The following is a 27704-nucleotide window of genomic DNA, read 5'->3' on the forward strand; positions in this document are numbered from 1 at the left end:
TGGTTATTGTATAAAATAGTGGTATGTCTGAATATTTTGTTGGTATTATTAAGTGCAAATAAGCTGACATAAAAAAATAAAACAGAAACAGCAAGACCACCATTTCATCACGCAACATACATTGCCAAGGAGTATGCACAAACCCGCTGGCATTCAAATCCTGAGTATATCAGATCCTGGCCTAATAGGATTCTAAGACAGGGATGCCAAACCCTAGTGCAGTCTCCGATTAGCAGAGTCTCACTTTCTCCTCTCTCCTCGACTCCACCACTTGTTGCAAAAGTCAAATTGCTTCTGGTACAAACACCTGCTAGGCATGCAAGAAGAGGAAGTCTGGTGTCAAACAATACATGCAACCATCATGGCTGTGGAAAACCGACAGCCAGCCTCCTGACTTTGGAATATGATGCCAAGACTATCACTTTTTGGGTTTGCATGACTGGCAAAGCATTTAGGTTGTGATCTCTAGCAGAGGGTGACATTCATCAACCATGGGGGCAGGGATGGTGTAGGCCAGTTGAATCAGTTGTCTGAAAGGAAGATGCACAGCGGTGCTAAATGGTCACTCTCACAGTTGGCACGTACCCGAGTTGGCCAGCGCTAGTGCCTTGAGCATGACAAACTCCTCCTTTTCCAGCTTCATGCTCTTGAACTTGCGGATGAGTTGCAGCACAGCCCCATTCAGATCCAGCATGCCTGCGGTGCGAGAAAAGTCCTCATCCATCACATAGTCCTCCGCGTACACAATCTCGTCCTCGTACGGCAGTGACCGGTGCGCAACCCCCAACACTAGAATCTCCATCCACACACTCTGCAGAATGCTCATCTGATCCGAGAGGGAGAGAGACGAAAAACCTGGAGGGGAAAAAGCAATGTATGTTGAGAGCGGTAGAGTGGGGGCAAGCTCAACTATACGTATACAAGCACACTGCACGATACAAGCAAGAAAGGCATACTTCCAACAGATTTAAACAAAAGTAGGTAGTATATGGTTAAGACAGTATCCCAAAAAGTCAAGTCTATACAGGTGCTGCAAAATAGGACTAAAATCAGAACTGGATACATTTAAGCACAAGAGTTAAAAATCCACGAATTGCCTAAACTGACTAAACTAAACAAGCATTGGAAATGCAATAGGTCTCGCATTAGGAAAGTTTGAGCGATTGGCATTGTAAATGACACTTTTTTTTATTTATGTGTTGGTTTTGAAAATAGCAAAATTAATAGCTTTGTTAGTTACAATGTCAATAGTTTTAACTTTCGCAATTGTGACACCTATAGCATTTGTAATGCAATGTGTGTTGTATTTACGTGACTTAGATGTATTGATATTACAAATAACAATGGCTTTTAATTTTGTAAATAATTAATACTCAAATAAAAGTTATTGTAATTTATAATGGCAATACCTTAAACGTTTGTAAATAACTTTTGTGAAGATTATGTTCAGTGAACTTTATTGTGATGAAAATCCAAGAACATTCCTTTTGCACCTACACACACACACACAGCCACACACACACACATATAGATGTGGTGGTGGTGGATCTGGGGGATATGGTGGTGGTGGATGTGGTGGTGGATGCGGTGGTGGTGGTGGATGTGGTGTTGGTGGATGCGGTGGTGGTGGATGCGGTGGTGGTGGATGCAGAGGTGGTGGTGGATGGGGTGGTGGTGGTGGATGGGGTGGTGGTGGTGGTGGTGGTGGATGTGGATGCGGTGGTGGTGGTGGTGGATGTGTTGGATGTGGTGGTGGATGTGGTGGTGGTGGGTGTGGTGGTGGATGTGGTGGTGGATGTGGTGGTGGTGGATGTGGATGTGGTGGTGGATGCGGTGTATGTGGATGTGGTGGATGTGGTGGATGTGGTGGTGGATGTGGCGGTGGATGTCATGGTGGATGTGGAGGTGATAGTGGATGTGATGGTGGATGTGGTGGTGGTGGTAGATGTGGTGGTGGATGCGGTGAATGTGGTGGTGGTGGATGCGGTGGTGATGGTGGATGCAGTGGTGGAGAATGGGGTGGTGGTGGTGGTGGATGGGGTGGTGGATGTAGTGGTGGTGGGTGTGGTGGATGTAGTGGTGGTAGGTGTGGTTAAAGTGTTGGTGGATGTGGTGGTGGTGGTGGATGTGGTGGTGGTGGATGTGGCGGTGGATGTGATGGTGGATGTGGTGTTGGTGGATGTGGTGTTGGTGGATGCTGTGGTGGATGTGGATGCGGTGGATGTGGATGCGGTGGATGTGGTGGTGGATGTTGTGGTGATGGTGGATGTGGTGGTGATGGTGGATGTGGTGGTGGATGCGTTGGTGGTGGTGGATGCAGTGGTGGATGCAGTGGTGGTGGATGGGGTGGTGGTGGGTGTGGTTAAAGTGTTGGTGGATATGGTGGTGGTGGATGCGGTGGTGTTGGTGGATGTGGTGTTGGTGGTGGATGCGGTGGTGGATGTAGTGGTGGTGGAAGTGGTGGTGGATGTGTTAGATGTGGTGGTGGATGTGGTGGTGGTGGATGTGGTGGTGGATGTGGCGGTGGATGTCATGGTGGATGTGGAGGTGATGGTGGATGTGGTGGTGGATGTGGTGGTGGTGGATGCAGTGGTGGTGGTGGTGGTGGATGTGGTGGATGGGGTGTTGGTGGTGGTGGATGCAGTGGTGGTGGTGGTGGATGTAGTGGTGGTGGGTGTGGTGGATGTGGTGGGTGTGGTGAAAGTGGTGGTGGATGTGGTGGTGGATGCGGTGGTGGTGGTGGTGGTGGATGTGTTGGATGTGGTGGTGTATGTGGTGGTGTATGTGGTGGTGGATGTGGTGGTGGTGGATGTGGTGGTTGTGGTGGATGTGGTGGATTTGGATGTGGTGGATGTGGTGGTGGATGCGGTGTATGTGGATGTGGTGGTGGATGTGGTGGTGGATGTGGCGGTGGATGTCATGGTGGATGTCATGGTGGATGTGGAGGTGATAGTGGATGTGATGGTGGATGTGGTGGTGGTGGTAGATGTGGTGGTGGATGCGGTGGATGCGGTGGATGTGATGGTGGTGGATGCGGTGGTGATGGTGGATGCAGTGGTGGTGAATGGGGTGGTGGTGGATGGGGTGGTGGATGTAGTGGTGGTGGGTGTGGTGGATGTAGTGGTGGTGGGTGTGGTTAAAGTGTTGGTGGATGCGGTGGTGGATGTGGTGGTGGATGTGGTGTTGGTGGATGCGGTGGTGGATGTGGATGTGGTGGATGTGGCGGTGGATGTGGCGGTGGATGTGGTGGTGATGGTGGATGTGGTGGTGGATGTGGATGTGGTGGTGGATGCGGTGGTGGTGGATGCGGTGGTGGATGCAGTGGTGGTGGATGGGGTTGTGGTGGTGGGTGTGGTTAAAGTGTTGGTGGATGTGGTGGTGGATGTGGTGGTGGTGGATGCGGTGGTGGTGGTGGATGTGGTGTTGGTGGTGGATGCGGTGGTGGATGTAGTGGTGGTGGAAGTGGTGGTGGACGTGTTAGATGTGGTGGTGGATGTGGTGAAAGTGGTGGTGGTGGTGGATGTGGTGGTGGTGGTGGATGATGTGGTGGTGGATGTGGCGGTGGATGTCATGGTGGATGTGGAGGTGATGGTGGATGTGGTGGTGGTGGATGCAGTGGTGGTGGTGGTGGATGCAGTGGTGGTGGTGGTGGTGCATGTGGTGGATGGGGTGTTGGTGGTGGTGGTGGATGGGGTGGTGGATGTAGTGGTGGTGGGTGTGGTGGATGTGGTGGGTGTGGTGAAAGTGGTGGTGGATGTGGTTGTGGTGGTGGATGTGGTGGTGGATGTGGTGGTGGATGGGGTGGTGGTGGATGCGGTGGTGGATACAGTGGTGGTGGATGGGGTGGTGGTGGGTGTGGTTAAAGTGTTGGTGGATGTGGATGTGGTGGTGGTGGATGTGGTGGTGGATGTGGTGTTGGTGGTGGATGCGGTGGTGGATGTAGTGGTGGTGGAAGTAGTGGTGGACGTGTTAGATGTGGTGGTGGATGTGGTGAAAGTGGTGGTGGATGTGGTGGTGGTGGTGGATGATGTGGTGGTGGATGTGGCGGTGGATGTCATGGTGGATGTGGAGGTGATGGTGGATGTGGAGGTGATGGTGGATGTGGTGGTGGTGGATGCAGTGGTGGTGGTGGTGGTGGATGTGGTGGATGGGGTGTTGGTAGTGGTGGATGCAGTGGTGGTGGTGGATGGGGTGGTGGATGTGGTGGGTGTGGTGAAAGTGGTGGTGGATGTGGTGGAGGTGGTGGTGGATGTGCTGGTGGTGGTGGATGTGGTGGTGGTGGATGCGGTGGTGGTGGAAGTGGTGGTGGATGTGTTGGATGTGGTGGTGGATGTGGTGGTGGGTGTGGATGTGGTGGTGAATGTGGTGTTGGATTACATTGAACCCACATGCATCAAGTGCGGATTATACAATATAAAATAATGATTTATTTTGCGCTGACTCTCAACCTTAACCAGCCATGATCATTTAGAAATAAATAAGACTATCCACTTAGCTGTGTGAATACAGCACATTCTACAGCCGATAATAAAAAGTCACCAACACAACTAAATAAAGAGCATGAAAAGACAAATAAGAAAGCTGGTGAAAAAGAAAACACATTGCCCAAAAAATAGTGCTTCTGCAAACTGCATTTATTGTGCAAAAAGAAACGGAGCATTACTGACAAAGTCCAATAACTTACTTAACAATTCTTTTAAGCTAAAGAAATCCATTGCAGCGCACGTTCAGTGACTAAAAATTGAAATCAAAGCAACCACATTCATCCATCAAAAGAACAGCTCAAGAAGGCTGTATGGTGGGCATCGTAAAAAAAAAAAGTGCACTTTACACGGCCGGCCGTGAAACTGAAAGCATGGCCGGCCGGCCGTGAAAGCCTTTGATCTGGCAGGGGGTGGAGCGGCACCAAGCTGGGCAGCAGATGGCTGGCGATTTGATGCTGTGCACGCGCATTTTAGGTCAATGCGCTTGCGCATTGACCTAAAAGCCACGGGCACAGCACCAAATCGCAAGTTAGATAAAGTTTGTTTAAAGCCCTATAGTCTCGCTTCTCTATCAATGCGCATGCGCATTGATAGGTCACGGGACCTAAAAATGATCACGCAAGCTCCACAACATTTTGTAGGCATGCACAAAATAAGTACAGGAAAAGGGTTGTATTAAAAAGCAGCTCGTTAGCGATAAAAATATATAGATGACTCGGCTAGGGAGGGGTGAAGCAGCACGGGCAGAGAGAGAAGAAATATGGCAGGCAAATTAGGGAGAATCAATGAGAGGGAGAGGACATGAGCGAAAGGGAGCATGGGTGGCAAAAGCACATGGGTGAGAGAAAGCAACATATGTCCGGGGAGGAGGAGAGAAGCACATGGGCAGAGAGAGTGGGGGTAGAAAACCATAGGAGGGAGAACAGCTGGAAAACTCTTCCACTCATGGAATGCTCAAACAAAAGGAAACAAAAGTAGTCCCTAAAATAGAGCAGAGGAAGCATAGAATCCTGCCAATCAAAGATGAGTAAAGAGGCTATGCCCCAGGGTAGGGACAAATTCAAGATAGACAAAAAGCCATCAAATAAGAAGTATACAAATGGCAGTGTAAGGAAAGCCAACCAAATGGTAAGCAATGGGCAGGCTCTAAACCATTGATTGTTCTTGGCACGCCAACGATATATTTTACAGCCAGACAGCTTATGCTGCTAGGTAGGCTCGACCCAAAAAGTGCACATGATGAGAGAAACAAGTTCTCCTCGGCTGATATATAGAGGCATTGCTATATTTTTTTAAATCTTATTGCGTTAAGACCGTTGAATCCTGAGTTTTTATTTGCTCATAATGGGTAAGGGTTACAGAGACAGGCAGAGAAGCTGAAACTCTTGAGTGATCAGTATTCAAAGGAAACTGGGCTCCTGGCTAAGGCTGGAAACCGCGAGCCTGGCTTGATATACACAACCCCTGCTCATGGTGCAATAGACTAGCTCCTAGGGACGAGAAACTTGGAGGAGGGAAAAAATGCTAAGTTTTTTGGAGGGGTGACGGGCACAACGGTAGCAACTGCCGCATCAAGTATACATAATAGAAGCACACAGAGTGCATGATACAATCGAGCAAAGCGGGCTTCAAATAGATTTAGACAGAGATAGGTTATGGTGAAGACGGTCTTTAATAGCCAATTCTACAATCCAGTCTTCAATACAGTGCTGAAGAACGCGAATTCATAACTGCTTCTTTGGGAAGTGTGCGTAACTAAGTTTAAAAGCCCAAACCCATCTAAAGAGGGCAGGTTGGAGAGAGAGAAAGGACCTATCCGAAGAAAGTAAGAGAAAATATAGCTAAAGGGGGGAGGAGAGGGGTTAGACACTCAGGGCGGAGCATGGAGAAGAGCATAAAGGGGAAACAAAGAGACACGGAGAGAGAGGGAGTACAAAGATAAGGAGAGCAAGCATTTAGTGAGATGCAAGAGACGAGAGAAGCAGATCCAGACGAAAGAAAGAGATGGAGATCTCAAAGAGAGACAAAAAGTAATGTTATGGAAATAGTCGGGACAGGTTAATGGAGAAATGAAGAAAGATTGAGATATGTGTTTTTGTGCAAGGCAGTTGGCAATTTATTGCCATTGTTGTGCTTTTGATTTTTGGACAGTCTGCTGCCTGCAATTTTGGGTTTGTCGGACCAAAGAATTTTGTGGGGTGAGCGTGGCAAAGCCCTGTTCCATGCCACATAAATAAGGGTAATGTAGTTTGCTAGTTGAGGGTTTTCTCTACACGGAGTGCTCCATGATGGGAAAAGGTGGGCGATGGTGCTGCTTTCCAATGTAACCCAGTGAGTGCTAACTTTGTTAAAGCTCATACCTTCTGGTTGTGGATGATGGCATACAGGGTGACTGGATAGTGTGGGGTTATCTCTCTTCAGCTTAACTTATGTCACCTTAATTGTCATTTTTTAGTGTTACGAACCAGAGGTAGTGAGCCAACAAAATATCAAGGAGAGCCAAGCCAGAGCCGAGCCAGGCATCTGGTTTGGCTCTAAGAGCTCAAGCCAAGCCAGAGCATAAGCAGAGGCGTAAACATATTGGGAATGTAAGTTATGCAACAAATTAAGGTAAAATGTTATGCAGTCGCTCCAAAATTCTAAAAAGTTGTATTAAACAAGCAGATGCACTTCAGTACTTTAGAATATCGCTGCAGTGAGATTGAGAAGTAATTATTAAAAGTGATGGTTTTTACGCATCACCTTGAAAGCATTCCTACCCCCTATGCCCTCTTGACCATGCCATTGAGGAACAAAGAGGCAAGTCAGCTGTCATGAGTAACCTATATATGTAACGTAGATTTTTATTCCAGACGAGTAACATTACATTCTATTAAACAAAAAACAAGAGGTTTTTGTATAGCGGACATTCTGTACACACTAATTTGAAGGCTCTCTCAATTGTGATAATGAAGAAAAAGGAGCCCTGGCCAAATTTAATATTTGCCTAGAACCACACAATTTCGTCCAGCGAGGAAGTTGGGATTTCTTGTTTGACACTGTGCAGCCACTAGTTGGGAATCTGTTTCTCTCTTTTCCATTTTATATCCAAGGTTTGTCATCAAAGCTTTGTCTGTATTTCTTGGTGCATGAGGCGACAGCCTTGGTGATAGGCCGCAGTCACGTGAAAGCCCGGCTCCTTTTGGGCTCGAGGGGTCAAGATGACCTCAACTGAGCTAGAGCCAGATATTTACCTCGAGCCCGAGTCAAGCTTTTAGTGGCTCGCCCACCTCTAGTGGGTACTGCGTTATAGTTCTTGCAGTGCGGTGTACGTAGGGGTGTCCCCCGACTACTATTTTTATATCTCTGCAGCTTAAAACATTGGGAAATTATAAGCCGGCATGTTCCTCGTTTGAAGCTCAATCTTAACATAGCAAATATGTGAGGGAGTTACTTTAAAGTATTTTACAGTTGTCTAAGCTATCTTACAGAATTATTATTAAAGCAACCGGAAGCTCAATTGAAATGAAAAATAATAAAGGCTGTTACTCAAAATTGATGTCAATGATCATCTCTTAGGCATTCAAAAATATCTTAAGCAGAAATGGCCAGAATTGTTTTCTGAGAAATGTGCATCCATAGGCGTATGCAACTCTCCAAAGTCTCAGCCTGGGCGTTTCTTCCTAGGCGTGGACCCCCTAAAGATGAAGGCATTGTAAGTATTTATTCCAGCCGATTGGTAAATGCAAAGAGCAGCGATCACACCTACTTCTCTTAGTTTTTGCCATCTGTCTGCCTTTTGCGGACTAAGAATACACCGAGTTTCCTGGCCCCATCTATCGTGCCCCAGGGTAGGCCGTGCCCTATAGTATTAGTGTGTTCAAAGCAGAGGTCGAAGTGGGCAGGTTTGGAGGAGCATACTTTTTTGATTTATGAAAAACTGTTCATCTTCTTTTTTTAAAAAAGACAACCCTCCCAGGACGGTTAATTCCGATAGTTTAAATGCTTCAGTTGAAGTCATTCAGTGAGTCTCCTGTGCTGTAAAGCAAAGGCAGGGCAGACCGCTAAACAAGCAATCCTGCCAGGGTTCCTGCTTGCTTGAAAGAAATGCAAATATGAGTAACAAGTTAATTCTGCAAATGTAAAGGGTAATATGCAAATGTGAAGGATGAATGGGAGCCGGTATTGCCTTTAATTGATTGAATCACTCGAAGCTTTGTGATGACAAAGATGTAGTCTTTTTGAGAGGTAGTGTAAAACATTAACAATTGAGCTGTGCAGTGCGTGCTTTTAATTGTTTTAATATAGCACTTACTACCCATGAGGAGGAGTTAAAGGAACAGTTATGTAAAAGAAATTGCAATCAGTAAAGTCTGGGTATTACTAAATTTATTTTTTGGACACACCTTTTTTAGGTTTCGCCTAGCGGAAGCTGCGCTCTGCGCAGCTTTTCCGCGCAGGCGAAATCCTGTTGAGAACCGTAGTGTGGCTTTGGTTCGGCCCTCGTCCGTGATTGGCTGGCTCCGTAAACGGAGCCTTGCCATTGGACGAGGGGCCTGTCCGTCAATGCCGGACCAGACACGGGGGCGTTCCCGACATTCTTTGGCTTTTGCCGACGTCACGGGACGCCGGGAACGCCCCCGTGTCTGGTCCGGCATTGCCGGCACCTCCCTTGCTGCTCGGGACGGGTGAGTGACCTTCCCTCCCTTTCTCCCCCTCCTGCAGGGGTTAGACTGCAGGCTCCACGGGGTGTCACGCCACTGTTGACTGGGCAGCAGACTTTATTTACACGGGGGGCCCGCAGGCGGGAGACGGCAGACTTCACACACAGGCAGGGGTTTTCGTGCTGCAGACACTGAAGTATTAATCCTGCAAACCGTCCCCTGCAGCACGCGCTCTGAGGAACAGGCTGCAACTTCTCACCGGCGACGAGGACTGCGGAGCCTGGAGACTTCCAACTGGGCAGCACACCGGAGAAAAGACTGCACGCAGCGGGCTGGAGACTTACTGGGTGCCGCAGACTGGAGACCTCACACTTGAGACTGTAGACTGCCCCGGGACTTTAGGAACTGGCAGCTTCAGGCTCCGACTGACTGCAGGAGAGCAGCTGCCAAAGCACCGCTCACTCACTCCCACGCCACTGCCCTCCCTCGCGCCCGCTCTGATTTCAATAATGCTTTATTGGCAAGGACTACAAATGCACAAGTTTGGCACCAGTCGTTCCCCTCCCTCGCCTCCTCCTTCCATTTCTTTCCCTTCTCCCAGGCCCGCTCTCCCTCCCCGTCTCCCCCTCCTCTCTGCCGAGGTCACGCAGCGCCCCGCGTAGAACGAGCAGGCTGCGTGCGCCGGGCCTGTCATGGCGGTCTGCGTGCCACGGTCTCGTGCCTTGTCTGGCTGTGTTTGTAAGGTCTCCAGGGCTGTCTCTGTGTGCTCAAGATTCTCACGGCGGTCTCAGTTGAGACTTGCTTAGGCATTTCCTTGAGCCGGGGTCTGTAAGAGCGGTCTATCGGAATAAAAGGTCCCAGAAGTACTGGTTGCTTGTGAATCACGTGGGGATGAATACTTGTGGCGTCTTTCAGAGCTTTCTCTGTGTGACCAAGTCTCAGTAAAGTGTCTTGTCAGGTGCTGTGTGCTGAGATCTCATGGCATTCTCTTCGTATGGAGGTCTCTTGTGTGTGTTTTTGTTGTAGTGTGGTGGGACTCCTGGGTGAGGTGGCCTCGGAGAGGTTAGCGCTGCATCATGCATGGAACGCACACTCACAATTGCTTTGGGTGTAGTCAAATGACCCTGTGCGATCTTTGACCTTTATTATATAGCCTCTGGATAAGCTTGGCCAGAGGGTGTTACAGGGTGCAACTGTCGGGTCACACCAGCACAGCGAGGGCGGTGCTGGGATCATTACATCCCTACCCAACTTGGCGTTGACCTTCGTCCTGGTGTTCAACAGACAAAGTCTCAGAGCCTTTGGCTTGGCGGTGGATTTGGCCTCAAGTCGTAACACCGAGGGTGGGAGCGGCTGCTTCCATCTTCAGACCTTGGCTCATGCAGGGGGTCTGTCTCAGCGCTTTCCTTGGTACTCAGCGGCTCAGTGGTGGGAGGGTCGAGAAGCTTTTCCCTGGGTCAAGCTGTGGCCCAGGTCATCCCAGGTGGCTTCTTCGTCTCCTGACTGGGTGGCTTCTTGTCTTGGACGATCCACCCTTCGGAACCCCAATACATTTCCTGTGACAACCTTACTCTCTCTTTTGCTGGTGACCATGGTGCCACTCGAGCGGGAGACTGTCCATGTAACAGTTTCACATGGAATCCAGAACTTCCATCCTGGCCATCGATATTTTAGTCACACAAGGTCCCCTGGTAGGAGCTGTAGAGGGTTAGCACGCCTCTTCAGGCTGGCACATTTGTTGGTCAAGGTGCGCCTGGCTGTTGATAACTGTAGTGTGGCTTTTGTTCGGCCCTCGTCCTTGATTGGCTGGCTCCGTAAACGGAGCCTTGCCATTGGACGAGGGGCCTGTCCGTCAATGCCGGACCAGACACGGGGGCGTTCCCGACATTCTTTGGCTTTTGCCGACGTCACGGGACGCCGGGAACGCCCCCGTGTCTGGTCCGGCATTGCCGGCACCTCCCTTGCTGCTCGGGACGGGTGAGTGACCTTCCCTCCCTTTCTCCCCCTCCCTCCCTCCCTCCCTCCCGTTCTGCTCGATCCCCGCCCGGGGGTTTCTTCAGCCGGCCGGCCAATCCTAGCGCGGCCGGCCGGAAGCGCCCGCCCCCCCGCCGCCCGGGGGAAGAAGGAAGACGGCGGCCCACAAGCAGTATGGCGGGCTCCTCCAGCAGCATTGGCGGCGGCTCGAGGTTTCATTTTCGCCAGCTCGCCGCTGCTTCCTTGTTCCTGAGCTCTGGGATCCTCGGCGGTGAGTTGGTTGAAACTTACATTATGACAAGCTTAGTGCCGTTGTGTCTGGTATCAAGGTGTTATATTACAACTAGCTCCTAGATGAGTATAACATATAGTTTACTGACTGACGATGAAGTGAGCCATGTTATAGGCAGAGGTGCACACTGAAAATTCCAATATCTCACATACATTCAGATGCACACGAGCCAAAGGGGCGCCGCAGATGTTACGGTGCCCATAGGTTGCTGGTCTGTGGCCAAAGCACGCTAAGAACACGCGAGTCTTAAACGAGTCCGGGACACACTCAACACGTTGTACTTGGGCCGTTTCGGATCTGGCTGGATTCTTCACGCAGATGTTTTCCCTCGTACTAGAACAAAATACGGCAAACAAAGATCTCGACTTTGTCAGTTATGCTCTACACACTCGACCTCCATATTAACACAAAGTGTACGAGAGTAGGCGTGGTTTTACACTGACGGAAAGGGAAGTCTTCTTGACCATTAAAGAAAAGCTTTTCTTCTCTTTATCGACCGGTACCCCTTTCACCATTTCTAAGTACCCCCGGGTCCTCCGCTTGTATGAGTCCCCCCAGGGTGCTGCAAAGAGTTCCGTACATTTGCTTAGTTCGTAGTCAGTTTAGCTCTGCCGGGAGTGTTGTGTAGCCTTCTCAGCCAAAAATCACTGTGGGTGTTTTTTTTTTAACATTGGTGTGTTATTTTCTTTTTTTCTCCCAAAAAAAAAAACGAATCCAAAGTAGGAGTGCAGTAGTGGAAACAACGTAACGGCAGCTGACAGTCAGCGGTTATGTTTATGATGCTGCATTGTTTGTGCCAGGTTGGAAGTTACCGGCTTCCGGGTGTGGGGCAGGACGTTCCAGAGAAGTACGATTCAGGTGAGGTACTTGCAAACAGACATCTCGTTTATGCATCTATTTCTGGGAGACCGGGCAGATTCGATTATTTGTAAAACACGATAGTAGCAGGGTTATACTTTTATAATACAACAAAAAGGCAATTGTTCGCAGCTTCGAAGCACTAAGCTTAAACTATCCTCTTGAGAAACAATTATTGTCTCGCCTTTGTGGCAGGTTTTCCGGTGATTATAGTGCTGTTCATTGAGTTGTTCGGTATTTTTAGTATAGTTGAAATCATCAAGCAGCGGTCAGTATTTCCATTGTATACGTTGACAGATGCATTTTGGTGATTACATTTTATCTTCACATATATCGAGAAGTGCATATCATCTGGACTTTAAATTGCTTCTCACATCTCTGTAATTTTGGTCAAGAAAGTCGCTTGGCAGCTTCCTGAAACCGAAATCTCCGTCTGACCAATATAGTGTAAAATGTGTGTTCCTTCGTGGCCTCTAGATTACAGGCAGCCTACCCTGGTGGTACGTATATGCATTTTTCCTGTTTTGAAAGCAGGACAAAGTGTTGTAAAATCTGAATTTAGCAGCCCACCATATCGCAGCTGATAAGGGTCAACGTTTTAAATATATGTGTTATATTAACTGCTTTGAGTAGGATGACAATGGTGAGTGGTCTCTAAGGGGGACGTGGCAAGAGTTAAGGCACCTTTATAAAAGGTGGGGCAAATACCTGTGAAATAGAATACTACGCCTCACAAATTCATAAACGGGGCTTCTGATCATAACAATAACCGGGATCAGTAAGCTCCACACTATGTAGCAGTTTGTATGGCAACTTTACCCTGGGCCATAAGCAATAATGCTGGTGACTGTAGCCTGATATTTCTGGCTTCTATTCTTCCACTGCTTACTTTTCAACCATTACTTTTTTAGGTTTCGGCTGCAAAAAAGCTGCGCAAGCAGCTTTTGCGCAGGAGAAATCTATTGAGTTACAGTATCGTGCTCGGCTGGGGACGCAGGGCACCGGACCGCCCCCTGCAGTGAGTATTGGAGGCACGGGAGGGGCGGGAAGCCCGGGTGTCGGGGATATTCATTGAGCATGGGTTTAGGGAACACGTCCGAAAAATGAGGGTGACCGATCGGTACTCTTTCTTACCACGTGACTGTATAGTGGGCCTTACTTTGCCGCCACCTCTTTGATTCCCTCACTATAATTCAATTGCTCCATTTTATTTATGCCAGTAGCGCATTCACCTGGAGCTTGCCAGTACTTATTTCTAGTAGTCACCGTAACCTACGCGATTTGTTTACTTTTTCAATGTCTATATTTCGCTGGTTTATTACACATGATTTGGGATTTAGGAGGGTGCACTTTAACTTCCAATGTGTGCCCTTGAGCAGAATTTTTTCTTAATAGTTTTATGTTCCTCTCCGGTTCCATTTGTCACGTAAGTCTTGACTAGCCATCATCGCTTTATTTTCGTCAGACTCCTGTATTTTTAAGTGTGTAGGTTTTGTCCCTTAGGCCTCGTTGTCTGGGGTTCTGCTGGCCCCATGTGTCTAGTTGCACGTGGCCAATGGGCATTCCCAATAGGAATAGATCGACCCAGATATGTACATACAATACCATATTGGACGGGTATATCCTAACTTTGTATCAAATGATTCCCCGTTGACTGCAAGTCAAAGGGACACAGCTTTGTAAGTTCTGGGATTTCCTTCATACAATCATTAGTTTCAGACGTGTTGGTCGAATTGAAGTGAATCAGGACTACACATCCCAGAATGCACACGTTTCTAGCTTCTGACTGCCCTCTACAACCAGCAGCGTGTTGCTTTGCCAGAGCCACTCACCTCCTCCTGACTCACCACCTGCAGCATGTTCAGCCGATTCTTGCCCATTTTTGTAGCATGAGCCACTTCTGCCCACCAGAGACATGCCACAAAGGGCGCTAAGATTCGAGCCGACGTCTGGGCTTCGAGTTCTCCTGTGCCTCAGTGAGAGGGTGCACGTGGATCGGTGTTACTCGTGTACACTCTGCGGTGGAGAGTTCCTTGCCTCGATTTACGCTATACATTCAGGGTCCAGTGTGAGAGCTGTGTGTGCTGTGAGAGCTGTGTGTGCTGTGAGAGCTGTGTGTGCTGTGAGAGCTGTGTGGGCTGTGAGTTGTGTGGGCTGTGAGTTGTGTGTGCTGTGAGAGCTGTGTGGACTGTGAGAGCTGTGTGGACTGTGAGAGCTGTGTGGACTGTGAGAGCTGTTGGCAATGTAAATAACAATGCCATTTATTTATAAGGAAAAAAAAAAAAAGAAGAAATGTCATGAGCAATGCCAATAGCTCTAACTTTTCCAAAGGCGAAACCATTGCATTGTAAATGCTTGTTCTTAAAGCTTTTTGCACATTTTGTAGCAGTCTTATACTGTGTGTAATGCAAGTGTAAAACAATGTCTTCTATTTTCACAGTGCTTTCTGTCACAGGTTGTGACCTTGTACCACTAAAAAAGCACAATTCACAAGTCTCTATTTTCCAAGATTCAACTCTGTGGCTCTCTGGTTACACACAGAACAATAGAGCGCATCAACTATTAGAGGTTTCATAATGTTATATAGTGCATTGCCCACTGAGTTACATCTTTTTAAAATGTATTTTTCATTTAAGCTGCACGTTATTTTATATTTAGCCACCTTACAGTGAAAGACCAAAAACACATACAGAATAATTTTTTTGTAGCCACACCTTTGACCCCACGCTCACTGACTCCGCCCATTGACTGCAACATCACAGTTCCCATACTTCTTTTTAACACACTTCGACCACTAGTTCAAAGCATTCTGCATGAGCAGCCTACAAAGGCTGGTCTTTTCTAGGCATGCACATTTACAGGTAAATGTGTAAATAAAGATAGAAGGCACAGAAGAGTGTGTGACAGCATGTAAAAAAATGATGGTTCAACAGACAGCAGTGCGAGATGCAACAGCGTAAAGAGGAGCACATGTAAAGCAGTGCTTAATTTGAGCTGGTGGTTGCCAGTGGGGGACACCGTCACTTATTGTTCGAGACCGGCACACATTGTTACGCATCAGATTTTTACTTAGTGCAAGAGGGCGGAAAAACACACCGATCGGGTAGACCGCGGAAGAGAAAGACAGCAAAATGGTCACAAAGGGAGAAAGCAGGAACCTGCAAGAGCGAGAAAAAGGGTCAGACAGGGGTGGCTCCTCCGTAATAGGAGAGATGCATTGCCCCACTCGTCAGTCACAGAAAAATAAAATGATAATAAAACGTCATTTTATTTTTCTGTGACTGCCTTAGACATGCATGTAGGGCGGGGCTGAGACGAATGGTGGGTACTTAGAAGTGCGTATGCAAGTTTGGCCAGAAGTCCTAGGCCGGCCCAACAGACATGCGCACTCCTATTTCTCCAACCCAGCTGTGTTTATAGCCAGGTTGAAGGCAAGCCGCACGCTACAAGGCAGTATCTCAGTGGCAGAGCAGGCCGATCAGACCAAACCTGGCGCTGCTCTCATAGCATGAAAGCAGCGTCTGGATTGGGTGGGCAGCCTCTGCCTTCCCAGAGACTGCTAGGAGAGCACCGAGGCGGGGGTTGGAGGCAGCAGCAAAAGGTACGTTTTCTAAAATTATTCCTCCCCCCGGTCCATCCCCGCCCGGTCCATCCCCCACCAGCCCATTCCAACCTCCCCCGCCCCACCTTCGTGTTGTGGCGGACATTTCATTGCTCTGGCCGCAGGCTCCTGAGCAGAGCTTCGGGCACCTGCACTTATTCTTCCACAAGTTAAGCACTAATGCAAGGTAAATACACTCTCGAGAAGACCACCCACAAGAAGGCAACATAGAGGTGCAGTGCACCAAGAATCCCAGAGAGAAGGGCCAAGAAAGGAAGGGGGGGGATGTGTGCTACAGGGACCGCGAAGTGTTGTTCAGGGAGGGACAGACACAAAGGTGAGACTGCAGGTGTAGAGACAGCAGAGAAGTCCAAAAGAAGCCCAGGGAGTAGGGTAGTGAGAGACCGCTCTTGCGGCTGAGACTCTGACCTGGGATGTTCTTGGCCCAGCTGATGATCACCACGATCTCTCGGTCCGCCAGGTCGCACAGGGTGCTCATCGCCTTCATGTAGCTGTCAGCCACCGTAGGGTCAGGCATGGCGAAGAGCTTGTCCGGCTCGGCCACCATCAGGTGCGAAACAATGGTGTTGATGGGAACTGAAAGAGATAGAGAGGATTGTGAAGGCGTGAGGCACACAAGGTGTAAAACGAGAATTAACATTGTAATGTGCAGGGAAAATAGTGTAATTAATGTGAGGAGCAAGGCCTGAGAAAAGAAAAGAGGACTGAACATAGGAAAGCACAGTACAAAAAGGAAGAAGAGAAATAACTCACAGGGCTGAAAGGTACCCACTAGATGAAGAAGATGGCAGGCACTGCAGAGAGAAGAGGGTCAGGGGTGCAGGCAAGGGGCGAGAGCATGGGTAGGGAGGCGGGCAGCGCGCTGCACAAGGAAGAGAGGCAGGCGCTGCACAAGGAAGAGAGGCGGGCGCTGCACAAGGAAGAGAGGCAGGCGCTGCACAAGGAAGAGAGGCAGGCGCTGCACAAGGAAGAGAAAAAAAATAATTAAACAACAAGGGGTGGTGATAGACGGAGTTTATGAATTAAGCAGAATACTCTCACCCAGTCAAGAGATCAGGGCAAGATCCAACACCGTTTTTTAGCTCACTGCACCATCCCAGCTCAGAACCTGGCTATATGCAAATTAGTCTGTTCCTGTCCCAGTGCATGATGGGAACAGGGCAAACCAAACTACAAAGCCAATTCTTTCACTGGGAAGGAAACAAGCTTCCGGGGACCGGTTTCTGGCATTACAGCCGTCTTCGGCCCGGCTTGCTTGAATCCTGATGGTGCAATGAGCAAGGGACTCACATCTGAGTATACCCTTCCACGCTTATGGTGGACAAAATAATTAAACAACAAGGGGTGGTGATGGACAGAGTTTCTGAATTAAGCAGAATACTCTCACCCAGTCAAGAGATCAGGGCTAGATCCAACACCGTTTTTTAGCTCACTGCACCATCCCAGCTCAGAACCTGGCTATATGCAAATAAGTCTGTTCCTGTCCCAGTGCATGATGGGAACAGGGCAAACCAAACTACAAAGCCAATTCTTTCACTGGGAAGGACACAAGCTTCCGGGGACCGGTTTCTGGCATTACAGCAGTCTTCGGCCCGGCTTGCTTGAATCCTGATGGTGCAAAGAGCAAGGGACTCACATCTGAGTATACCCTTCCACGCTTATGGTGGACAAAATAATTAAACAACAAGGGGTGGTGATGGACAGAGTTTCTGAATTAAGCAGAATACTCTCACCCAGTCAAGAGATCAGGGCTAGATCCAACACCGTTTTTTAGCTCACTGCACCATCCCAGCTCAGAACCTGGCTATATGCAAATTAGTCTGTTCCTGTCCCAGTGCATGATGGGAACAGAGCAAACCAAACTACAAAGCCAATTCTTTCACTGGGAAGGAAACAAGCTTCCGGGGACCGGTTTCTGGCATTACAGCCGTCTTCGGCCCGGCTTGCTTGAATCCTGATGGTGCAATGAGCAAGGGACTCGCATCTGAGTATACCCTTCCACGCTTATGGTGGACAAAATAATTAAACAACAAGGGGTGGTGATGGACAGAGTTTCTGAATTAAGCAGAATACTCTCACCCAGTCAAGAGATCAGGGCTAGATCCAACACCGTTGGAAGGAAGAGAGGCAGGCGCTGCACAAGGAAGAGAGGCAGGCGCTGCACAAGGAAGAGAGGCGGGCGCTGCACAAGGAAGAGAGGCGGGCGCTGCACAAGGAAGAGAGGCGGGCGCTGCACAAGGAAGAGAGGCAGGCGCTGCCCAAGGAAGAGAGGCGGGCGCTGCACAAGGAAGAGAGGCGGGCGCTGCACAAGGAAGAGAGGCAGGCGCTGCACAAGGAAGAGAGGCAGGCGCTGCACAAGGAAGAGAGGCAGGCGCTGCACAAGGAAGAGAGGCAGGCGCTGCACAAGGAAGAGAAAAAAAATAATTAAACAACAAGGGGTGCTGATGGACAGAGTTTCTGAATTAAGCAGAATACTCTCACCCAGTCAAGAGATCAGGGCTAGATCCAACACCGTTTTTTAGCTCACTGCACCATCCCAGCTCAGAACCTGGCTATATGCAAATTAGTCTGTTCCTGTCCCAGTGCATGATGGGAACAGGGCAAACCAAACTACAAAGCCAATTCTTTCACTGGGAAGGAAACAAGCTTCCGGGGACCGGTTTCTGGCATTACAGCCGTCTTCGGCCCGGCTTGCTTGAATCCTGATGGTGCAGTGAGCAAGGGACTCATATCTGAGTATACCCTTCCACGCTTATGGTGGACAAAATAATTAAACAACAAGGGGTGGTGATGGACAGAGTTTCTGAATTAAGCAGAATACTCTCACCCAGTCAAGAGATCAGGGCTAGATCCAACACCGTTTTTTAGCTCACTGCACCATCCCAGCTCAGAACCTGGCTATATACAAATAAGTCTGTTCCTGTCCCAGTGCATGATGGGAACAGGGCAAACCAAACTACAAAGCCAATTCTTTCACTGGGAAGGACACAAGCTTCCGGGGACCGGTTTCTGGCATTACAGCAGTCTTCGGCCTGGCTTGCTTGAATCCTGATGGTGCAATGAGCAAGGGACTCACATCTGAGTATACCCTTCCACGCTTATGGTGGACAAAATAATGAAACAACAAGGGGTGGTGATGGACAGAGTTTCTGAATTAAGCAGAATACTCTCACCCAGTCAAGAGATCAGGGCTAGATCCAACACCGTTTTTTAGCTCACTGCACCATCCCAGCTCAGAACCTGGCTATATGCAAATTAGTCTGTTCCTGTCCCAGTGCATGATGGGAACAGGGCAAATCAAACTACAAAGCCAATTCTTTCACTGGGAAGGAAACAAGCTTCCGGGGACCGGTTTCTGGCATTACAGCAGTCTTCGGCCCGGCTTGCTTGAATCCTGATGGTGCAATGAGCAAGGGACTCACATCTGAGTATACCCTTCCACGCTTATGGTGGACAAAATAATTAAACAACAAGGGGTGGTGATGGACAGAGTTTCTGAATTAAGCAGAATACTCTCACCCAGTCAAGAGATCAGGGCTAGATCCAACACCGTTGGAAGGAAGAGAGGCAGGCGCTGCACAAGGAAGAGAGGCAGGCGCTGCACAAGGAAGTGAGGCGGGCGTTGCACAAGGAAGAGAGGCGGGCGCTGCACAAGGAAGAGAGGCGGGCGCTGCACAAGGAAGAGAGGCGGGCGCTGCACAAGGAAGAGAGGCGGGCGCTGCACAAGGAAGAGAGGCGGGCGCTGCACAAGGAAGAGAGGCAGGCGCTGCACAAGGAAGAAAGCCGGCGCTGCACAAGGAAGAGAGGCGGGCGCTGCACAAGGAAGAGAGGCAGGTGCTGCACATGGGATGGGCTATGCGCTGCACACCGGATAGGCCAGGTGTCATGCCGTGGATGGAAGGGGCAGTTGATGAACAGTGCGTGAGAAAAGGCAGGTTCTAGGCTACTGGGCAACACGGTCCTGTAGACACTGGGTGAAGAGGCAGATGGGAACGGCATGCAGTGGGCTGTAAGCAAAAGGCCAGGCACTGCAAAAGAATGGGGTAGTGTGCAGGCATGGCTTGGAAGGCCAGGTCGTGCGCCTCGTGGGTGGTAACAGACTGCTACGGGGTATATGGAGAGCCAGGTACAACACGTGGGGGCGGGGAACACTACACTACATGAGGTATTAACATTGTATATGGGGAGGATGAACAGGGACTGCTTGAGAAGAGAGCAGGAAGTACAAAAGGAAGGGGCAGGAAATGTCCAGGGAAGATTCCGAGAGAAGCCACTGTACATGGGGAGGCAGGCAAGGAAGTGCACAGGGAGAACCACACTACACAGCTCATCAGGGCAGCTCAGGGCGGTGGGGCCAACACCACAAGGAGAGAGTGAGTGAGTGAGTGTCTGTCTGTCTGTCTTGACCAGGCACTGCTCAGTCACAGCATGAGCACTACAGAGGTGTGCCAAGTGCTAAATGCGACCTAGGCATTACACAAGGACCAGCCTATCAGGCAGCAGAGGGGATGATGAACAGGAGAAGGACACGTGTCAAGGAACTAGGGTCGGGGCGTACTCCAGCCCACTGAGGCGAAGGAGGCAAACACAAGCACAGGGTATAATGGCATTGGCACAAGATCGGGGTCTGGGTGTGGCATACTCGGACCAGAGAGAGAACAGCACACACGCCCAAATGAGAGGGTGAGGGATGCGGCATGTACAAGCCACAGGCAAGGGGGGGTACATACACTCAAGGGGAGATGAACACATGCAGCAAAGTAAAACACAGAGAGAGGAAACCCCATGACACGGAGAGAGGTGGGGGTGGGGAAAGAAGAAAACAGCATAGACATGGAAGAAATATACAGCACAAACAACAGGAGTACGCACTGCTTCTCTTCTATGCACAGCCTGCTCAGCACTCATCTTTTCAAAAGTCAGCAAACTCACTATGCACCTAAGAACAGAAAACACCGCCCAGCATCCTGTCAGCTGACCAGACTCAAGCACCACCCACCTTCCTGTTACCTGACTTAAAAGCTGTATTTCACTTCCCGTCAGCTGACCAAAGCAAATGCATGCACCAATCAATCTGTTAATTGACCAGTAAGTCCGCCTCCCTTCACCATACCAGACAGGCAATCTCAACACAAGTTCAGCAGAGACACAATGCCTCATTCCAGGATCTCCAGGGAAACTAAGAGATAACCCTAGGTGGGGGGGGGAAACAAACAATGCACCTTGAGGTTTTACTTCCGTATTCCAAGTTATGTAGGCCAAAATGAGGGATACTGTGATGTGGGTTTGGTTTTTTATAAATGGTCCCTCCCCCAAGCACCACACGTTTAGTTCTCCCTTGATGTGGGATTGCAAAACAGCAGTCACTGAACCCTCCTCTATCTCCCCGTGGCTGAATCTATCTCTTTGAAGGGCCTTAAAATTGTGACTGAGCAATGGGTGGCGCGGACCAAACTTGTGTGCAACACAGGCTTCAGACCGGGCCCCCTTGCAGGAATCTCATATTAAAAGTAGCACCTCTACTGAATTATCCCTAAATGCTCAAAGTTTTCCATGAGTGGTGTGTCTTTCTCAGGTATGGATTTCTCAACACCAGAACACAACCTGAATAAGGAAACTCATTTAACTTGGAATTCTGAATAGCAATAAAGACATAATTGTCATCCATTGGATATGAGCCTCGTAGTTCAACCACAAACCAACGAGTCGCAGGACCCAGCCCTATAAGAGAAACCCAGAAGGAAAACCCCCTCAATATATCAAAGTACCAGTTTATTATGGAAGAAGGCTAAACACCAGAAAGATCCAAGACCAAGAATCTCCTTAGTGGAGGGGTCTAACAAGCTGACACTCTCCTGTGACACAAATTAGCATGCACACATGGCACAGTCCTATGCAACAAAATGAAAAGTGCTCCTCTGGCCCTTAAGCACAGCCTGCAACACGTCCCACAAATGCCTCCCTACAATCGTACCTTCTACCAACCATGCATATAAGACTTGGCTTGCAACAAGAAAGCAATAAGTGCATTATGGTCACGTAAGTGATAGAAACAGGATTTACAAACAATACAGCTGGTCTGATCTCATGGATCCAACTAGGCTGGCTTCCTTCTACTTGCACGTGGTCTTCACCCACGATTGACACATCTACAGAACAGTTCTTGCACACCTGGTTTCCGGTTGTTTGGTGTGGTGGGCTCCGGATGCTGGAATGTACTCTGGTACTGCATGCCCTCCATCTCGGGCCTCCTCTTGTATTTCTGCCGTCCCCCTCGTACTCGGTCCAGGCGGACACCTAGGAGAGGACACAGAGATAGATAGGTGCCTATAAAGGCACTGATTGATATATGCCACATACAGGCACACGGAGCTCGTATCCACACATGCAGAGGTGAAATATGCCCTGCCTAAGCACCTAGGGTCACCTACTCTGCATAATCACTAAAGTAAAACTGCTCAATGCATAGGGACCGGTTTACCACACAGGCACCTTGTGAACATACTCCATGTTACTAGGACACATGCTTGGTACAAGCATGTAGTGACATCCTGAAGATGGACATTTGCCTTAGGCAGGCACATGTACTGCATAGGCCCTGACAGACAACAGCACACACAGGGCTCTCTAGCAGCATCCACTCTGTAGAATGAATAAACAGATCAATTAACTAATTATGTGGTTCATGTACCACAATTAAAATAAAAATGGAAACTATTGGTTTAAAAAAAAACCTGAATGTCAGTCTTTTAGGGTCAACAATTCTATTTTTCTTTAAATTCCTTAGTTTTCTTAACTGATGAAGAACCGGACTCAAAAATAGAAAATGGGGTGTTGCTCCTCTTGTGCCCGGGGCAAGGGCAGTCTATAAAACAGTCCTCCCAGGTCATTCTGAAGATCACATGCTGGAAAACTGGATCGAATGGACAGAAGAGAAAAATGAAAATAAAAATCTGCCATTTGGCAAGTAGCCTCAATCATTGTCAGGGAGAGATGCATCTACCATTCAAAGGGTGACTCAATAGGAGCTGCATTGGGCCTCAAAGAGGGTTGAACCAGGGTGTGTTCCAATCAGCACTTCGATGCAAGCGCACCACTGTGCCTCTATCGCAGGATTTTCCGTTCCCTCCTATGGGTAAGTAGGCAAACCTACCTTCTTTCAACATCCCCACTTTCAGGCACTTGGTGAAGCGGCACGCCTGGCAAGCTTTCCGTCGCCGCTTCGTGATCTCACACTCGTTGGAGGCCGGGCAGCTGTACTCAATGTTACCTGGGAAAGAGGAAACAGTGTTAAAAGGGGGAGCTAGCAACTCTTAGTGAGATGGGGTTACGAACGTCCTGGGAGCTAGATGGGGCAGGCAGGGAGGTACGGTGATCTCTCGCTCTCTAACTTACAAACCTCAGAGTTACATGGAAGAGGGTGAGGGCCCAGCACTCAATGACGTAGGCAATACTGGTGGACATAACCCTGAGGCTACACCCACTCCCGAAAGGCTGAAACAAAAGGCAGGAACTAACTATTTTCTGATTAGGCTATTCCAGTAACCTAAGCACTCCTATCACTGTACAATTTCAGTGGCTTTCAAATTCTGTTCCCTTGGCTGCGTTTAAAGGTGTGGCCTCTCATTCTCACCATTGGCTGACTTTAGTATTACATCTTTTTTATTAAGAGAAAACGTTGCAACAAATACAGCGACCTGTGCGTGGAGAGGCACAGACCTATAAATGATAGCACATGTATGTAAGCAGGGCTGGAATAGGCTCCCTTCGTTACGCGTTATACACAGGAAGCCGCTACAACCCAGCAGGGCCGGCCGCGTTTGAAAGACTTAGAAACCGTCGTTGACTGCGTTGGATCATGAAACAGAAGAAAACAACCCCAACAAGCCCTCCCCCCACCACCCCCCTCCTTGTCCACCGAGCAAAGAAACAAGCAACAAACTAACACCACTTTAAAGGATTTCCTGGATAGCATCTCACCCCGTACTTTCCGCTTGCGTTGCTGTGTTTTGGGATCTGCAAGTGGGGTATCTGCGAGGCGCAGCAATCGCAGGTAGCGAGGACAGCTGAGTTCCCTGAACTCTCCCGTAAGCAGGGTCAGGAACGGCCGCCAGAGGTCTGCAAACTCTTCACTCTTCCCCGCCTTTGTCAACGATAGTTTCTCCATTCCCAATACCGTCCAAAGCCTATGCAGCCAACCAAGTTGCAGGGGGGGGGTTGAGCATCTCTCCAGTGAGCCACTATATTCTGTACTGCTGCCCCAGTGCAATTGCTATAAGCCTTCCCCTCATGGATTTCAGGGGATACATCAAGGTGTAAGCAACAAATAGGAAGGGAATCGGGGGAGTTGAGTGTCTAAGTGCATGTCTACTAAGTCTAGGATTGAGGTCCAATAAGGTTGTAGACGCTCGCAGCTCCATAGTAAGTGCTCTAGTGTGCCAAGCTCCCCACACCCTCTCCAGCAGCGATCGCTAACTCGAGGGTCCCAGCGGTGCAGGCGTTCGGGCGTGTGGTACCAATAAGTGACCACTTTGGTCAGCGTTTCAGTAAGGCCTGTGTGGTAGGCGGAGTGTCTGGCTCTGTGGTATATGCCCTCCCACTCCTTGCGTGTGAGTTGTCTCCTCAGGTCCCCCTCCCACCTGGCCCTCCCTGCATTGTACGTGTAGATGTTGGTGAGAAGTAGGTGTTGGTACAGGTCGGAGAGCAACTTTTTATCGGATGTGCGCGTCAATAGCCATTTTTCATAAGGTGTGAGGAATCGCTGCGCGCCGGGTTTGATCGACGGGTGTAGGACCCAATGACGGACTTGCAAATAGGGCTAACGGTCCTCCTCTGGTATGCCGTAGACCTCTTTCACCTTCTGGAAGGGGAGAATGCCGCTAAGGTCAAACATGTGCCCACGTCCCTGCAGGGCGTCGTCCGCCAAACCGCGAACGCCCGAGGGTCGCGGCCGGGGGAAAAGTCAGGGTTGTCGAAAAGCGGCGTAATCAGAGAGGGGAACGAGGTGAGATCCAGCCGGACTGCCACTCTGTCCCATGTGTCTAGGACCGTGCTCGTAATCTGCGACGCGTAAAGATTGGGCGGTCTATGGCGGCGCGGTAAGAACGGAACACCTTGAAGCGGCCGACCTGCCACCGCTTGGTCCTGAAAGAGCCAGTGCTTACTGGACTCTAGTTGGTGCCATTCTACAAGCGTGCGTAGCTGGGCCGCCTGAAAGTATAAGTAAGGTCAGGTATTCCCACTCCGCCATGCGCAGGAGGGAGTACAGCAATCGAATGCTTAAAGAGTGGGCGGCGACCATTCCAAATGAAACGAGCCAGGTCTGATTGGGTCTTCTGAAGCCATTCCGCCGGAGTGCGCAGAGGGAGAGCCTGGAAGACATAGAGAATCTGTGGCAGCAGAGTCATTTTGGCAGCTGCTATGCGGCCCAGCCAGGAGAGTGTGAGGTGTCTCCATCTCCTAAGTGCCTCGCCGAGACGGGAGCTGAGCCTCGCGTAGTTGGCGTCTGCTGTGGCTCGCACTGTCGGCACCAGTAGGACCCCCAAATAGGGAATGGAAGAGTCAGACCACTACAGGTCAAACTCAGCCTTAGCCTCCGCCAGTTCGTCCGGTAATAGGGATATGCTCAGGGCCTCCGACTTCTCCACGTTGACTTTAAAGCCCGAGGCCAGCGCAAAGGTATGAAGCTCAACAAAGAGCGCTCGGAGGGATTGCATCGGCTCCATCAGGGAGAGTAAAATGTTGTCTGCGTATAGACTGACTTTGTGCGTATCACCGCCAAACGGGATGCCCTTGATAAGGTTGTGCTGCCTAATTTGTTGCGCTAACCGCTCCATGTACAGCGCAAAAAGGAGGGGGGAAAGCGGGCAGCCCTGTCTGGTCCCCCTGCCAATCGGGAACTGTGGGGAGGTATGACCATTGACTCTGACCGTCGCATTCGGCTGTCGATAGCAGTTAAAAATATGATTGCGGAGAGTCTCTCCCATGCCGAACCACTGCAGTGCCAGGTCCAGGTAAGGCCAGTGCACTCGTTCGAATGCTTTCTCAGCATCAATGGTGAGGAGCATGCAGCCCGGTCTCGTCCGCGACCCAGTCTCGATTAAGTGGAGGACTCGCCTAGTGTTGTCACTGGTCTGAGTTGCGGAATAAAGCCCGCCTGATCGGGTTCCACTAACTGTTGCATATTCGAGGCCAGCCTATTCGCGATGATGCCCGTGTAGAGCTTGAGATCGATGTTTAACAAGGATATTGGCCTGTATGAGCTGCACCGAGTGGGGTCCCGGCCAGCCTTGGGTATCACCGATATCGCGGCCTCTAGAAAATCTGGAGGTATGGCTCCCGGCTGATCGAAGGTATTAAATAGGTCACGTAGCAGGGGGGCTATTTGTGGACAGAACGTTTTATAGAAGGCCGCCGAGTAGCCGTCAGGACCTGGCGACTTCCCCAATTTGAGGCGGGATATCGCCGATATCACCTCCTCTAGGCCTATGGGTCGATCGAGGAACTTCGCTTGTGCCTCATTCAGGGATGGGAGGGCAGCTCCCCGAAGATAATCGCGACCCGCCTGCAAATCCAGTTGGTCTGCTGTATAGAGTTCAGCATAAAAGTCCCCGAAGGTCGCGGCAATAGCCGCATCCTCCGTGACAGGGTCACCCTGACTAAGCTGGAGGGTCCGAATATGTTGTCTCTGACGCTGCTCCCGCAGTTTGCTCGCCAGCAGTCTCCCGCAGCGGTCACCTCCGGTGTAATACGCATGCCTTAGCCGCAGGGCGGCGTATTCGGCCACATCCTGGTCCAGGGCTGCCAACATCTTCCGCTCTGTGCATAGCTGACGCCACGCTCAGGCTGCCCCCGTGCGTTGATGCATCTGTTCCAGCTCTGCCACACGTTGGGCGATTTCGGCCCTCTTTTGTGCACGTTCTCTGTTATTGGCAGTGGTCAGTGAGATAAATTCGCCTCGGAGGACCACCTTGAGCGCCGCCCATTGAGTGGCCTTGGTGGTGTCTTCATTAGCATTGTGAGTGAGGAATTGGCTGAGGGCGGCTTTGATCCGCTCCACTATGGCTGGGCTCTGTAGTAAGCCGTCCTGTAGGCGCCAATGCCGCTGAGGGCCAGGCGTGGTTAGCATCAGAAAGGACGCCACCCCTGGGGAGTGATCCGACAGAGAGGCCGGAAGAATCTCGACATCTTGTGGGCGAGTCACCAGTTGGGAGGAGCACAGAAAATAATCGAGTCTCGCGTAGATTTTGTGAGCCGCTTAGTAGTGAGTGTATGCTGTGGCCTGTGGATGCGAGTGTCTCCATAAATCGACTAGACCCAGATCTGCAAGGCGAGTATGACACTTGGCCAAATCGTTGACCAGAGCGGTCCCCTGTGTTGTGAAATACTAGGTTACGGTCGCCCCCCAGCAATAAGTGTGGTTGCGTGTTGGCCGTAGCCGCCACCAGGGCCGTATGTAAGAATGCCTCCTGACCTTCATTGGGTGCGTATATGGAGCCTATCAATAGTGACTGCTCCGCTACGAGAAAGCGGTGGACCAGCAGCCTGCCCTTGATCTCTGCTTCCTTCTGCAGGACCCGCCCCCCCCTAAGGATTTTGACACCAGGATCGCTACTCCAGCCACCTTCCTGTTTAAGAGGAGAAATATTGCCACGGGAAGGAACGGGATTTAAGTCTGTGGTGATCTTTGGGCAGTAGGTGCGTCTCCTGCAGGAGGCAGATGTCTGCCTTTGAGTGTTCCAGGAGAGGGAGAACCGCCTTACGTTTGACTGGGTTATTAAGCCCTCTCACGTTAAGTGAGAGAACAGACAAAGGGCGTGTCATCTTAAGCA

At 49.9% G+C, this 27704-nt stretch overlaps 1 protein-coding gene across 1 annotated transcript in view; it reads right to left on the reverse strand.

The window, feature by feature from the left end:
- LOC147691852 (estrogen-related receptor gamma-like) overlaps positions 1 to 27704 on the reverse strand; it is an 84198-nt gene that overhangs the window by 14067 nt on the left and 42427 nt on the right. The window contains exons 3-6 of the mRNA XM_086938127.1: positions 23027 to 23143; positions 22045 to 22170; positions 16282 to 16449; positions 586 to 855 (exon numbers count right to left, since the gene is read on the reverse strand). Of these exons, the coding sequence (XP_086794253.1) occupies positions 586 to 855; positions 16282 to 16449; positions 22045 to 22170; positions 23027 to 23143 (681 nt within the window). The remainder of the gene's footprint in view (positions 1 to 585; positions 856 to 16281; positions 16450 to 22044; positions 22171 to 23026; positions 23144 to 27704) is intronic.

Source organism: Lissotriton vulgaris, chromosome 9 (assembly GCF_964263255.1).
Source record: "Lissotriton vulgaris chromosome 9, aLisVul1.2, whole genome shotgun sequence".
Classification (NCBI taxonomy): domain Eukaryota; kingdom Metazoa; phylum Chordata; class Amphibia; order Caudata; family Salamandridae; genus Lissotriton; species Lissotriton vulgaris.